We start from the raw sequence: 16,478 nt of genomic DNA, 5'->3' as shown, positions 1-16,478 counted from the left end.
GTAGGATTGCAACCTGGTGTTCTAGGTCAAAACATGGTAAAAGGTTTAAATGGCTGGAATCTGCATTTGGTAAGGTCTGCGCAACAAATTTTTTTTTTAAGGGGGGTTAAACCAAATCTCGCTTGTTTGGCAGGGGGGTAAAAGGTATTTAACCCAAAAGGAAAAGGCCAGATCAAAATCACACAATTCAAATTGAAAGACTAAAAGAATGGTAAATTAAATCTAATTATTTTAATGTTGTTTAAGATATTATTTAATCAAAAATAATAAAATCATAAATTAACCATTCAAAATTGAGATATTAATTTAAGATGTTGACATCTCACAACATATTTCATCTAAATATTAGAATATGATGGATCAAACTAGGCTCTGCCAAGTGTAAGTTGATATGATCAAAATAATTAAGGTTTGTAGTTTGTTTTAGTTTTTTTTTTTGACAAACAGAAAATCAATTCATATCATTAAATAAAAATTGTTCAATACAAAGTGGTATCATATGAAATAAACTACGTCTAGTCCAAGAATTGGCCGCCTTAGCTATAGAGTGGGCAACCATATTCGCTTGGCGTTTAACAAACTTCACCTCGAAGTTAGGAAAATTAAGTAACAAGCTATGAATAGAAGAAATAATACAACTAAATTCTGAGACACCTTGGAGTTTGCCATGAATAGCTTGAACCGTTCGAAGGGAATCACTTTCAAAGATAACATTTTGCACCTCCATGTCGATAGCACTTTGAATGGCTTCTTTGAGAGCCAAAGCTTCCGCTTCAAGAATCGGATAATGACTAAAATCCCAAGCCGCACCTGCAAACATAAAGCTCCCCATATGATCTCTCATGCACCAACCCCTGTTAGTTCCCCGACTATTATTGTAACCCGCATCCACATTGCATTTGATACTTCCTTCCACCGGTGGCACCCACCTCAGGTTTGAAGACCTATTACCCACATTGGTACCATGTCGTTGCGCCAGAAACCACTATTGCCAACAACAAAACGCATTTAAACCAAGCTTAGAATATTCCTCCCTCTCATTGTTCCAAACCATATTGTTACGATTTCTCCATAAAATATCAATCATTACCGCAACTCTACCCGCTGTCATACTATCCTCCTTTCTACAAATATCAAGAATCAAGGATTTTACATCATGGAAATTTTGTAATCGAGGATTAATAATATGGGACAAACCTGTAATTTGCCAACAACGATTAGTCGCGTGACAACCAAAAAAACACATGCCACGAATCCTCCATTGTATCCTCACAAAACGAGCAACTAGAAGGACAAGAAACATGATAATGCCGCAACCTTTGTCTCGTCGGAAGGCAATCACGACAAATCCGCCAAAGTAAATGTTTAGTTCTTGGGGGATCCTTGATATTCCAAAGGCTACACCAGTCGCCATCCACCCCACTTGAACCCGATCTCACTTGATCCTTTCTCCACAACCTGTAGCCAGAACGGACACTATAACACCCATTTTGCTCCTCTTTCCAATTCCACTTGTTCTCCTGCACTTCCTCAACTAAAGGAACTTGCAGAATGTCCTCCGCAACTACATAATCAAATAACTCCCGAATTAACATAGAGTTCCAAAACTTCCCATTAGGAGATAAAAGATCATTAACAGACATACCATAAGCACCTTGTCGTTGCAGGCCATTCACTCTCCCTTCTTTTTTTTCCCTAAGACAAGGTGAATCCATCACAGAAATGTTACTACCGTCACCTATACTCCACCTACACCCAATAGATAAAATATTACGAGCTTGCCAAATACTACGCCAAACAAAGCTAGGATTATTCCCAAGAGGAGCCTCAAAGAAAGTAGTTCTAGGGAAATAAATACCTTGCTTTAAATATTTTGGAAGATAGCGATTGAGACATAGTTAACAAATTCCAGCCCCTCTTAGCCACCATAGCCATATTAAAAGCCTTTAAATCTCGAAAACCAAGACCACCTTCATTCTTAGTACCAGTAAGTCTATCCCACGCCATCCACTTAATGCAATTAGGATTGTTCCCTCCTCCCCACCAAAAAGAGTTAAGCATCTTCTTAATATCTTTAACAATTCCATCTGGAAGGATAAAAAGACTCATAATATAAGATGGTATAGACTGAAGCACCGACTTTATCATCACCTCTTTACCCGCTTTAGAAATCGGCCTACTTCTCCAAGCATTAATCTTCTTCCAAATCCTATCCTTCACGTACCCAAAAGTGTCCTTCTTACTACGGCCTGTAAGAGACGGAAGTCCCAGATAAGTTCCAGTACCCATAACATGCTTCACCCCCATAATACTCGCCAAATCTTCTTGAGTCGGGCGACTAATATTCCTACTGAAAAACACTTCAGACTTAGATAAATTAATGTCTTGGCCTGATGCGTCAACATGCACCCGAAGGATCTCCATGATATTATTAACTTCAGAAAGGTTAGCCCTGCAAAACAGAAAACAATCGTTAGTAAAAAGTAGATAGGACACACTCGGTGCCCCTCTACAAATCTGAACTCCATGGATGTCCCCTCTAGCAACGACTCCTTTAATAAGAGCTGAAAGACCTTCTGTGATAAGAATAAAGAGGTACGGGGATAAAGGATCCCCCTGTCTCAAACCTCTCCCTGGCTGAATAGGACCAACACTATCAGTATTCACAAGAACCGAGTAATTCACAGATGAGACACACATCATCATCCACTTTATCCACTTCTCCTCAAATCCCAGCCTATTCAACATCCCCTCCAAGAAACCCCAATCCACCATATCATAAACTTTGCTGATATCAATTTTTAAGGCCAATTATGCATTATTACCCGAATTCCTTCTCTTAAGTGCATGAATAACTTCAAATGCAATCATAGCATTATCAAGAATCGATCTACCCTCCACAAAAGCCGATTGCTCCTCACTAATACATTTATCCAAACACTTCTTCAACCTATTAGACAAGAGTTTTGAGACAATTTTGTAAGCCACATTACATAAAGAAATCGGACGCAGGTCCTTCATACTATTAGGATTCCCACACTTAGGGATAAGGCAAATGTTTGTATCATTAAGAGTAGGAGGGAAAAAACCTCTATCAAGCCAAAGCTGCATTTCAGAAAAAAACCATCCCCATATATTGTCCATAAATTTTGATAAAAAGCTGGATTAAAACCATCCGGCCCAGGAGACTTATACAGATGTATTTGAGATAAAGCCTCATAAAGTTCCTCCTTTAAAATAGGAGCAGTAAAGAGCACATTATCCACAAGAGTGATAACTGGCTGCACCAAGTTCAAGACCGGATCATACTCCCCAGTCCTAATCTCAAACAGTGAATCAAAGTATCTCTTAGCAACACCACACATTCCTTCTTGATCACTAATCGTAACATTCGCCTCATCGTGAAGTATTCTGATTTTTTGGAAGCTACGACGCGCTGAAGCAGACCGGTGAAAAAACTTAGTATTAAGATCCCCATTTCGAAGCCAGTGCATTTTCGCCCTTTGACGCCAGTAAGTATCTTCACGGATTAGAATCTTAGAATACTCATTATGAGCTTCCATGTAATGAGCAACACTCGTCGGGTCGCTACCTCCATGGTATAATTCCAATTGCGCACGGACATTATCCTGTTCCTCATTTTGCTGCCTCACCCGATTTCTATTCCATCTATCCAAAACCAATGCACAATCTACAATTTTCTCCACCACAGTATGATCAACTACACCCATCCAACCATCACGCACTACCTCCGTAACTCCTTCTTCTTCCAGCCACCAATTTTCAAACTTGAAACTCCTCCTCTTATGGCGGTTATAAACCGGGTCACAACAAAGCAGAATAGGTGTGTGATACGAATGTGAGGCTATAAGATTAAGAAGTTTTGCCGAAGGGAATACACGAAGCCAAGCGGAAGTAACAAGGGATCTATCTAGTCTTTCCTCTATCATGTGCGGTGGACCACGACTCTTCGTCCATGTAAAAGGATACCCCTCCAACGGAATATCGATAAGATCACAGTCACCCACAACTTCTTGAAAACCATTACAAAACCAGTTAGGATGAGGATTAACTCCATGTTTGTCTTATTGAGACAAAAGATCATTAAAGTCTCCTATAATACACCATGGTAACGTCGATAAAGCATTCAACTCTCGAAGCATATCCTAGGCCTGTCTACGCCTCGATCTTTCCGGGTAGCCGTAGTAGCACGTAAGGCGCTAATCACCTTTCTCTGAATCTTGCACAAGAATGTTTATAAAATTTCTGCTGTAATTTAAGATACTGCAATTATTAGTGTTCTTCCACATGACCGCAATACCTCCGCTTCTACCCACCACATCCACCGCTAAACACGCATCAAATTTTAAGGCCACCCGAATATGCTCCATCTTCTGTGAATTAGCTAAAGTCTTAGAATGGATGAGAATGTTTGGATGGTACCTTTGAGCCAGCGACCGCAAGTTGGGAATTGCTCTCGTGTTGCTCACACCCTGGCAATTCCAACTAAGAATCTTCATTGGTCCCGGCAGTCCTGGCTGCCAGGACTTACCGATAAAAAATGTTGTTGTGTCTCTTCTGTTACTACAATATGCTTCTGATCCTCATCCCTCCTCCTTTTCTTCTCTAACGGCACTTCCTCAGGGGCTTTATCATGGCTTGTTGTAGTAATATGGACACCTGTTTTAGGGCTGGGAAAGGAAATGGTAGGATTACGGTTTATAGCTGAAACAGGGTTGGTCACTACTGGTTTAGGCAATTTGGCTGTAGAATATTTTTGCGTGGAAATTTTGGTTTTAAGGGACTTATTTTTCGGTTTTAGGGGAGAAGTCTGTACATCAAGCGCATGGTTTATTCATTTTAGGGACACGTGCAAGGATGGGGTAGGGACCTGATCATTGGGTGGTTGACTAATAATCGTAGGTGAGTTCTGGTGGGCCCCTAAGAGATTGGACGCATTGCTATTGGTGCTAGCATTAAAGAGGAATGAATTTTGGGACAACAAGGGCTTCGATAACGTCATGGTTGGAAAAGGTGGGCCAGGATGGGGACAAGAGTGGGCGACAAAATGATTAGGGGCAGAAAGTGTCGTTTTCAGGTGAGGAAATAATTGATGGCTTTTAATGGTGGTGTCGGTTTCAGGTGTTGAATGGTAATGAATTCCATGATTTGGGTCATTATTGCCATGAAAAGCAGCGTTGAATGTCATTGAATGTCTCATAACTTCTGTACTAGCAGTGTCTCCCTCCCGTCTCCCATGTGGGTCCCCCACGGTTTCACCTTCCATCCCACTTCCCCTTCCTTGCGCGTGAGCAGCACGCGCCTGAGACTCATCCACCCCATCTTCAACCTGATCTTTGCCACTTCCTTCCTCCTTGAGCCACCGTGATGAACCGCCACCAAACATTCTATTTTCTGCTCATAACTCAGCTGACCAACCTCTTATTCCAGTGTCTTCTTCCATAGCAAACCGAACATCACACCTTTGTTCTGAATGCCCTAGAATACCACAAATGAAGCAAAAGGTACTCAGTTTTTCATACTTGAACCTTACAATGCACCACTCCCCACCCTTGTTCTTCACTCGGGTCTGCGATTTCAATGGTAAACGGATATCAATCTTAACCCTCAGCCTCATATATTGGCGCCAGAAGCTTGAATTATTATTCTTGTCATACTCCACAAAAATTCCAATAAAATTTGCCATTGTCTTTCCCACTTTCTCTAACATAAGACCGGCGTGCAGGTTATGAACTTGCACCCAGAACTCCACATGAAATAACGGTATATTTTCGATCTGCACCCCCATTTGAACTTTCTCAATAACCAGTAGATGATTATCAAAAGACCAAGGGCCTCCATTCAAAGCCGCCTCCATATCCAATCGGTGGCTAAAGTGAAACAAAAAACGATCCTCCATAGCTTCCTTAATCATGACCTTTTTTACAGGACTCCATATATCTGCCATACGCACCTTCATTGATTTCACGTGAATAGGTCTATCACTTAGAAACCTCCCGACCAAACAAAATTTCAAATCATTAGCATCTTCCACATCGTCTCCAATATCAAAACAGAAACCTTCATCACCACCATCTTCCTCAAGAGATAGCCCCTCCAAATTTGGTTTGACGGAGTTACTCATATCGATGCCAACCAAAGCAACAAGAAACTGAACTTGTGAATACAGGAGTGTAGGATCTAAACAAACAGAAAGAGGTCTTCTCACAGGAGAAGGAAAACAAACCCTAGCATAAACTAGGAAAACAAACCCTAGCAGAGACTAGGAAAATCTGTGAATTAACAACAACATGAATTATTCTATAGTAGACTTATTAGCTAAACGTATTCATTTGACTTTAAACGTATTTAATAAGTAATTAGACTTATTTAAATATACTTAAAAAATAAAAATAAATACAATGAGACCGTTTAGATTGATTAATATGAGTTTGTTTAAAGATAAAACTTTTGTGAAACTATTTATTTAAGAAAGTGTATAAAATAACATTGTAAGTCGTCCTCCATAAAAAAAACGATATTTTCTTCGAAAATAAACAATTTTTTTAAAATAAAAAAATATGATCTTTTCCAAAAATTAAAAAATTGATTTTTTTAAATAAAATAAATAATTATTTCAAAAATGACAAAATTAATTTTTTTCTAAAAACAAGAAAAATTGATTTTATTATAAAAACATTGATAAAAAAAATCAACTTTTCCAAAAATAAAATCAATTTTTTGAAAAAAATTATTGATTTTTTCTCTTCGAAAAAACAATAATTCTTTTAAAAATTTGTGAAAACGTTAGGGCCTTGAGGTCTAAATTTTGTTATGAGTCTAATTTTCACAAAAGAATCACCTACTAATGTGATGGCAATGACGAAAGGGATTTTAGTGTTGACCTAATTATTATTCTTCTCTCCCATGGATCCACAACCGTTCTTTGACCTCTTCTCGAAAGCATTGTTGTGATAATCACCCTATTCATCTAAACGTTCGATTCATAAAACTTCTCTTATCACAAACCATTTAGAAAATTTCATTTAAATAGGTTTGACTTAAGCTATTAAAAAACTTATGAAGCATATATATATATATATATATATATATATATATATATATATATGTATATATATATGTGTATATATATATATATATATATATATATATAAAATATGCTAGATAGGTCGGCCTATGTATGCATATATATTAGAAAATAGACTAAATAGGTCGGCTATATATGTATATATAAGGTGTCGTAGTTAAAATGAATTACTTGAAAGCCATAATGTGAAACAGACTTTTAAATAGACTTCCAGGTTAGGTCAAACTTTTAAAAAGGTTAGGCCACAAAAATTAGTCTATAATAGTCCATAGGCCAAACTCATGCCTTTTAAATTTACCGTAGACCAAACTCAGACATTCTAAGGCCTAACCTATTTCCACCCACAATCTTTGGATAATGGAACTAGAATCAGTTTTTGGGAAGACGCTTAGTATGGTTTGTCGTTTATCAATAAGATATCTACGTAAAACCTCCCTGATATATACATCAACTCTGAAGCTAAAGTTGATGATCTCATAACTAATAATTTTGGTATTTTCCTTCTACCTGGTTCAATATTTTCCCTTTCTTAAAGAATACACTTGTTGGTTGTATTCCTACTATAGGTTTTGGTGATGACATGCTTTGTTGGACATAATCAAACAATGACCATTTTTCTCTTAAAGATGCCTATGAGTTCAAACATCACCTTTAACGGAAAGCCCCTTGGGCAACTAATATTTGGAGCTTAGACATTCCTCTGAAATTGTTGATTGCTTGAAAGCTACTGCATAATGAAATTCCTACGGACGACCACCTCCAAATTCGTGGCATTCCGGTTGTTTCAATGTGTTTTCTCTGTAAAAGAAATTTTGAAAATTCTGAGCACCTGTTTCTCAAGAGTACCTTTGCTAATATTCTTTGGAATTTACTTACTAGTATTCTACATCTTAACACTCGGGTCGCCTTCTCTAATTAATGGAAAATTTCTCCTACTTAGTTGTGTTCTCTCTGTAAAAGAAATTTTGAAAATTCTGAGCACCTATTTTTGGAGAGTACCTTTGCCAATATTCGTTGGAATTGGCTTATTAATATTCTACATCTTAACACTTGGGTCACCCTCTCTAATTTCTGGAAAATTTCTGCTGCTACTAAGTCTTTGCAAGCCATTATCACTATTAAAGCATGCATTGTCTTCTTGATCAATAGTATTTGGAATGCTCAGAATTCAATCAGATACTATAATAGCATTTCCAATTTTCCTTCCATCTGGGTCAGCATTTGTGCTCAAGTTCATCTTTCTAGCTAAAGAACCCTGCTCTCATTCAAACATGATATGTATGACTTCGAGATTTTGAAGGATTTTCAAGTAAATGTCATTCCCCATAGAGCTCCTCTTATTTAGGAGATTTTTCTGGCCCATTCCCCTCTTTCTTGGTTGAAGGCCAATGTTGATGGTTCCTTTGTCTCTAATTCTATGGGTTGTGATATATCATTTTGTAAAAGTACAGGTGGTTTTGCTTTGGACTTTGCAAAACCTCTTCCTTGTTTAAGTTCTTTGTTGGTTGAATTTTATGGAGTCTTCAGATGCATTAAATTAGCTAGTTCCAAAACAACATTTGGATCAAGTCTAAATCTTCCATTGTAGTTAATGTATTTTTTCGGTTAAGTTGGATCTTGACCCTTGGTAAATTAGAAACAAATGGTTTCCCTGCACTAACATTATTCTGGATATGAGTTTCATAATTTCTCACAATTGTAGGGAAGGAAATATTTGTGCAGATTTTTTTTGCTAATTGGGGACGGACGTCTAACGCTTTCACTCTATTTGACTATTTACCTACTGACATTAGGAGTGACTATGTAAAAAATAGACTAAGTTTGTTTCTTTGTAGATTTAGCTTTTTTGAGTGGATTTTGGTTTATGTTCCCCACCTTTTCGTTTATCAATATTCTTTTAATACGTCTTAATTTAATAAATAAATAAATTTTAGGCCCCTCAATTTTGGAAGCCTTAAAAGTTAGACTCCAACCCCATAATTGACAGCTCTAATAATTAATGATAAACATTTTGTTCGTTTTTTTGTTGTTGAAAACTTTATATCTAGCTTTAAGATACACTATCATCCACTAACAAAGGCTAATTGAAACCAAAGTAAAATTTCGTACAAAAGAAACTATTAATACTAACAATATTTGAATGTTAACCATATTATTTATGAGGGTGTGTTTGGTTCGAGGTAGATGAAGGGGGAAGAAGGAATGGGAGATGATGTTTATAATGAAATGTGTTTAGAGGGGGAGGAAATAGAATGAGAGTTTTTATATTTAATAAATTAATATATTTACTAAAATATTCTCAATTTTATTTTATTATTTGGAAATTGTTATTTTCTTACGTGTTTCTACTTTTCTTTTTTTGAATTTTTCTTTATTGCTTCCATCAACTTATTAAAATTATTCTTCACGTTCAAATTATTATATTTATTTAATAAAAATTACTATTAGTGCAATTATTTATTTTTTACTATCCTATTTAAGTAATCAAGTTGTATTCACAAAATTTGTAGTTGCAAGTGAATAAGAAGTTTTCCACAGTTTGCGGGCAGAGAGAAACTCTATAGAAAATCACTGCTTTTATTTCTTTCATATTTTCTATTGTCATTGTGTGGTAGTAACAATCTTGTTCACCAAGATTGATAGAAATTTATCATAAATATTGGTGGATTTCCAACATCGGGTATCTAGAGCTCCGATTAATTGATTCAAGGCAAGAGAATGACGATGACAATGAATCATCCAAATGAGCATTTTCCAACAACTCTTCTAATTCTGAAAGGAGATAATTATGAGAATTGATGCAAACAGATAAAGATTGTATTATGTTGTCAAGATCTTTGAGATCTAGTTGTGAAAGAAGGGATAAAACCGCTTGTAGAAGACGCGACGGAGGAACAAAAGACTGCAAATAAAGAATTGAAGAAGAAGAGTTATAAAGCTCTCTTTATAATTCATTAATGTCTGAGTCCAAATAATTTTGAAAAGGTTAGTGATGTAGAATCTGCCAAAGAAGCTTGGGAGATTCTTGAAAAGTCTTTTAGAGGTGCATAAAAGGTGAAATATGTGAGGTTACAAACTCACAAGAGAGCGTATGAATTGCTTCAGATGAAAGATAATGAAAGAATAACTGATTTCTTCGCTAGAGTCACGAAACTGGTGAATCAAATCAAGGTATGTGGAGAAATGCTGACATCAAGATCTGTTTCGCAAATATTGTGAGGGCGTTATCTCTTAAGTTCGACCACATAGTAGTAGCCATTTAATAATCGAAAGAATGCTTGAATATATTGAACAAAGAATGGCTGAAAGAGCTGCAGGTAAGTTGAAGAGCGATGTGGCTTTGCATGCTCAGTCAGTAAACGAAAAGAAAGTCAAAGGAAGATGAAATGGAAATAAAGGTAGAGGTGGCTACAACAATTCGACTGGTCGAAGTCAGCAAGAAGGAAGTTGGTCGAGGTGCTGCAGGTAGAGGAAGAGGTGGGGGTCAAAAGCCTAACAAGAGTCACATTCAGTGTTTCAATTGTCAAAAGTATGGTCACTATTCTACAGTTTGTCTAGAAAAGGAAAATAATCAAGAAAGTGATGCAAAGTTTGCAAAACAATAAGAAGAAGTATAGATGTTGCTGATGGTCACAACAAAAGTTGAAGATAAATTTAAGGACCAATGGTACTTGGATTCAGGATGCTCATCACACATGTGATGAAGGAAATATTGGTTTATCAACATAAAGTCCTCAATGAAGAACATGGTGAAATTTGCAAATGACAATACTCTAGAAGCTGAAGGTATTTGTGATGTTATAATTACGAGGAAAGATGGAAAAAGGTTAGTAATTTCCAATGTGTTGTACATACCAGGCATGAAGAGCAACTTGCTCAGCATTGGGCACTTGGTCGAAAAGAACTACAAGGTATCGATCAAAGACAAGATGATGAGAATTGTCAACGTGATTGAGAGGTTAATCTTGAAGGCTCATATGTCTTATAATAGAACCTTCAAGATTAAACTCAATATGATAGAGCAAGAGTGCCTTGCAACTGCGGCTAGTAGAGATGAATGGATATGGCACTATCAACTAGGATATCTCAACTTCAACGACATAAAAGAGTTGAAAAGAAGAAATATAGTTTTAGGGTTACCAGAGATCAACATTCTAAGAGAAGTGTGTGAGGAATGTGAGCAAACGAAGCAACACAATAACAACTTCAACAATGATGCAAGAAGAAAGTCGAAGTCATATACTCTGATGTATGTGGTCGAATCCAGGTGGATTTGAATGGAGGTAACAAATACTTTGTTACATTCATAGATGATTTCATTTGAAAATTATGGACTTACCTGATCAACAAGAAAAATAAAGTGATTTAGGTATTTTCCAAGTTTAAATCTATGGTCGAAAGACAAAGTGGGAGAAAGCTCAAAGTTCTGAGAACTGATGGTGGTGGAGATTATGTGTCGAAAGACTTTGACATGTCATGTGAGAAATAAGGGATTGTTCATGATGTGGTGCCAAACTACACTCCATAACAGAATAAAACTACATAAAGGAATAATCAAATCATCATGAATATGGTGAGAAGTATGTTGAAAGACAACAATTTACCTAAAGAGTTTTAGGGTGAAGCTGTGTGGACTGTAACATCTATTTTGAACAGATGTTCGATGGAGAAGCTAGAAGGAAATACTCCAGAAGAATGTTGGTATGGTGTAAAACCTAGCTTGAGTCATCTGAAGGTATTTGGACCTATAGCACATAGACACGTGCCATATCAGTTGAGAAAAAAATTTGATGACAAGTCGAGTCAAATGATCCTAGTAGGATATCATTTGACTGGAGGTTACAAGTTGTTCGACCTAGTGAATAAGCATGCAGTGATCAGCATGGACGTGATCATAGATGCGCTTAAAGAATGGGATTGGACTGAGAATGTCAAGGAGAATTCTGTGAGAATATTTTGTGAAGAACGGGCCACTGAAGTTGAAAGAGAAGAAGTTTGACAAGAAGAAGTCAGAGGTGATGAAGGCCCAAGCAGACCTCATAGAACAAGACACATGCCTCCAAGGTTGCAAGAATGTGTGATTACATCATATGACGTGGTCGATAACAAAGGTGAGCTAGTACATTACGCTTTCTATGCAGATGTCAAACCTATCAATGCAGTTGAGGCATTGAAGGATTCTAAGTGGGTGAAAGCTACGAATGAAGAAGTGAAGTCTATCAAAGACAACAACACTTGGTCACTTATCGAATTGCCTCAAGGCAAGAAGGAAATTGATGTGAAGTGGGTATACAGGGTGAAGTGTAATCCCAAAGTTGAAGTGGCTCGACACAAGGCAAGGCTTGTGGCAAAAGGATTTATTTAGAAGGAAGGAATCGACTTCGATGAAGTATTTTCACATGTTGCCAAGATCGAAACAATCAAGTTGGTTGTTGGTCTGGTGAACATGAACAATTGGCACATGTGTCAGATGGATATTAAATGTGCATTCCTGAATGGAACCTTAAACAAAGAAGTCGATGTTGCACAGCCAGTTGGGTTTGTGAAACATGGCAAAGAGATAAAGGTGCACAGGCTGCATAAAGCCCTATATGGGTTGAAGCAAGCTCCAATAGCTTGGAATAAGAAGATCAATCGTTTCTTAAGGGAGAGGGAATCTGTGAAATGCACAACTGAGCATGGATTATATGTAAGAAGAAGCAATAGTGGATTGCTTATACTATTTTTCTATGTCGATGACTTGTTGATAACAGGTAGATGCAAGAAGGAGATTAAATACTTCAAAGGTGATCTCATAAAGGAATTCGAAATGTCGAATTTGGGTGAAATTTCATATTTCCTTGGCATCGGATTCTACAAGAGCAGTAGAGGTTTGATGATGCATTAAAGAAGATATGCAGGAGAAATTCTCAAGAGATTTGAGATGAAAGAATGTAACTCGACTTCAATACCTGCAGAACCAAGACTGCAACTGTCGAAAGATGCAGATGAAAATGATGTCGACCCAACCCAATATAGAAGACTTATTGGGTCCCTAAGATACCTTTGTCATACGAGGCCTGACTTAGCATACATTGTAAGTATGGTAAGTAGATTCATGCAGAAGCCAAAAGTATCACACCTAGAAGCGAAGAAGAGGATATTAAGGTATCTAAAAGGAACGCTCAATTATGACATTTTATTTCCTGCAGCTGATAAAGGAAACAAATGTAAGTTAGTGGGGCACACTAATTCAAGTTGGTTTAGTGATGCTGAGGATCGAAAATCCACAGCAGGATATGAGTTTATGCTAGATGGTGCACAAGTTGCTTGGAGTTCGGGGAAGGAACAGTGGTGGCATTATCATCTTGCGAAGCAGAGTACATAACTGCTTCCCTTTGTGCATGTCAAGTAACATGGATTGTGAACTTGGTCGAAGATATAACAAGTAGCGATCATGGAGCAATTACCATGAAAATCAACAGCATGTCAGCTATCAATCTGTCGAAGAACCCGATAGCACATGGTTAAAACAAACACATCGAAATGAGGTTCCATTATCTTATATAGCATGTAGCAGATGGGAAGATGAACTTCAAACACTGTAGAACTGAGAATCAGATTGCAGATATCATGATGAAGGGAGTGTTAGTCAAAATATTCAAAAGAATAAGAGCTATGATGAATGTAAATAGCTTAAACACAACGAATTAGATGGTGTGTTAAAGTGTAATTCATAGTGTCGAATAATGTGTGTGCCGATCTAGATTTGATTTAGTTACACACAAATTTGATAAGATTTGATTTAGTTCCAAAATTGGTATTTTGGGCTTATATAGTTTTCGGCTTTTGACTTAGAGAGCAAGCTAACCTAAATCTATAAATAGAGGAAGTAACCTCTATTTTAATAATCAAGTTGTATTCACAGAATTTGCACTTGCAAATGAATAAGAAGTTTTCCACAGTTTGTGGGCAGAGAGAAACTCTGCAGAGAATCATTGTCTTTCTTTCATATTTTCTATTGTCATTGTGTGGTAGTAACAATCTTGTTTACCAAGATTGATAGAAATTCATCATAGATATTAGTGGATTTCCAACAATAATGTGTTTTTTTTTTGTATAAACCCTTTTGTTGATTTTTCTTGATTTGGTTTCTTAGGCTGGGTATTTGAACTCTGATACACTATGAGACTGTCTCCTAAACTTGTTGTTGGAAGTCCCTTAAACTATGGAAAAGTAAAAACTTCTGCTCTTGCTCAAAATCCTGTAGCGGATTCGAACCAGCAAGGCAATCGTAATAATAATCTGAGTGGTTCCGGTAACTATCCTTACGGTTTCCCATCTAATGATGACCAGCCATCGACAATGGAAGCTAAGCCCTCGTTGAACATGGGTTAAGTTTACCCTCTATACTACGGCAACGAAGTCAGAGAGCCTCAAGTAAGAAGAACAATAATAGATAATACCTCTTTTGACATGATCTGGAATCGTTCCCCCATGCTATTATACTTTGAATCATGTCAATCGATGCAAAATCTGGAATCAATTAGACTTTCAGGGTTCATGAGTTCATTGGGTTCTTGAAATGAATTTTTCTAGCATTTTAAGTTGTTTGATGTGTTTAATTGATGAATGGTTGGTGTTGTTAATGATAAAATGGAAGAAGGGGATAGAGAGCGATATATATATATATATATATATATATATATATATATATATATAATTGTTGGGACGTTTGATGTTCTTGGTACTTTTCTGGAAAAAATCAGAGAGAGAGAGAGATCGTGAGATGGAGAAGAAAAGAGTTTGAGTGTGAATTGGGATGAAGTAGATACAACATATTACAACATGTTTAATGTGTAACTCATAATAAAAAAGACAAAGTGTCCAAGTGGTTAAGTGTTATGCTTCACAATCATTGTGACCAAGGTTCGATCCTTAGCGAAAGTTAAATTTCTTTTGGTAATTTTGGTGAGCTTGATAGTTATCATAAGCCACAAAAGTTGACGCCGTATCAAAAAAATGGACGGAAAGGACTAACATGAATCTTTTTGAACAATTTTTTAAATTTAAGGGACAAAAAAATATTTTACCAAAAAATAATGTAAAAAATTAATAAGTAAAAAAATTGATTGTCACATATTTAGTAATTTTGTTTTTAAGTCAGAGATATTTTCAAAACATTTATTTTAATTAATTTATTATTGGCAAATATTTATTTTATGATTAATTCTTACTTTTTATAAAAGTCATTTATGTTTTTAAATTTATCTTAATTTTCTATATTAAAGTCTTATTTTTCTAAATTCATCTTTATTTTTTTTTTAAATATTTAAATAAAGTATACTGAATAAAAAAACACAAGTAATAATAAAAAAGTAAATTCAATTAATTATAAATTATTAAAATATAAAAAATTAATTTGCCAATAATATGCTTACCAGCTGGGACAAAATACAATAATTTTTTGATTTAATTAAATTTTGGTCTTCTATTTTACTTGATTCACAAATTTGGATTCTATATTTTAAATCAAGCAGCTTTGATTCTTATTTTAAATTTAAACAGTTTTGATCTCCTTCTTATACTTTTACACTTAACATTAACAATGTTTCTATTTTTAATGACAAATGACTTAAGAAACCTGACAAATCTACGAATATAAACATATTGTTAAACTTTATAGATAAAAATATTAATTAAAAAATAATATATCATCAATTTTGTATGAAAAAACGTGAAAATGAAACTAAAATTGTTTAAATTTAAAATAGCGATCAAAACTGTTTGAATTTAAAATAAAAAGATTAATTTTGTGAATCATATAAAATTGGGGATCAAAACTGTAATTTTATCTAATTTATTAAGTCTACAAGATATTTGATGAAATATGATTTATTTTTTATAAAAGAAAAAACTCATTTTATGATTAAAATAAATAAACTCCTTTTTTTATGGGGCTAAATAAACTCGTAAAAAGAATAAAATTTCATAATTTAAAAAAGTTTAATCCGGTTTAAATTTAAATTTAATATACACTAAATTTTCTTATATGTAATTCCACCTATATATGTGATTAAGATCAAACACATTATTTTTACATAGGCTTAAATGCACTCTAAGTCCCCCTATTTTAGTTTTGGTCCCCCTATTTAAAATCTCAGCTTTTTAGTTCCCCTATTAAACTTTGACCGGGTTTTTTTTTGTAGTATGTGGCAATTGAGAAAGCTGATCTGACGGAAAATAATTGTTGCCACGTCATTAGTTTGAAATTAAAAACTTAAAAAAACACTTATATTAATTCTAAAATAATTTATTTAATTTTGAATTATATCAAAATCATTTATCTATAGTAATATATTAACTTAATCAATTAAAAGTGAAAAACATA

At 35.4% G+C, this 16,478-nt stretch overlaps 1 protein-coding gene across 1 annotated transcript; it reads right to left on the bottom strand.

Annotated features, from left to right (window-relative positions):
* Positions 1–451: 451 nt before the first annotated feature.
* Positions 452–2,775, bottom strand: LOC131614899 (uncharacterized). Its single transcript, XM_058886435.1, has 4 exons — positions 1,859–2,775; positions 1,243–1,749; positions 1,091–1,124; positions 452–985 (listed from the first exon to the last, which is right to left on the bottom strand). The coding sequence occupies exons 1-4, from the start codon at positions 2,773–2,775 to the stop codon at positions 452–454; spliced, it is 1,992 nt and encodes a 663-aa protein (XP_058742418.1).
* Positions 2,776–16,478: the final 13,703 nt, after the last annotated feature.

Source organism: Vicia villosa, linkage group LG6 (genome assembly GCF_029867415.1).
Source record: "Vicia villosa cultivar HV-30 ecotype Madison, WI linkage group LG6, Vvil1.0, whole genome shotgun sequence".
Lineage (NCBI taxonomy): Eukaryota > Viridiplantae > Streptophyta > Magnoliopsida > Fabales > Fabaceae > Vicia > Vicia villosa.
Note: the sequence above shows the minus strand (reverse complement) of the source record. Positions and strands in the feature narration are given on the sequence as shown.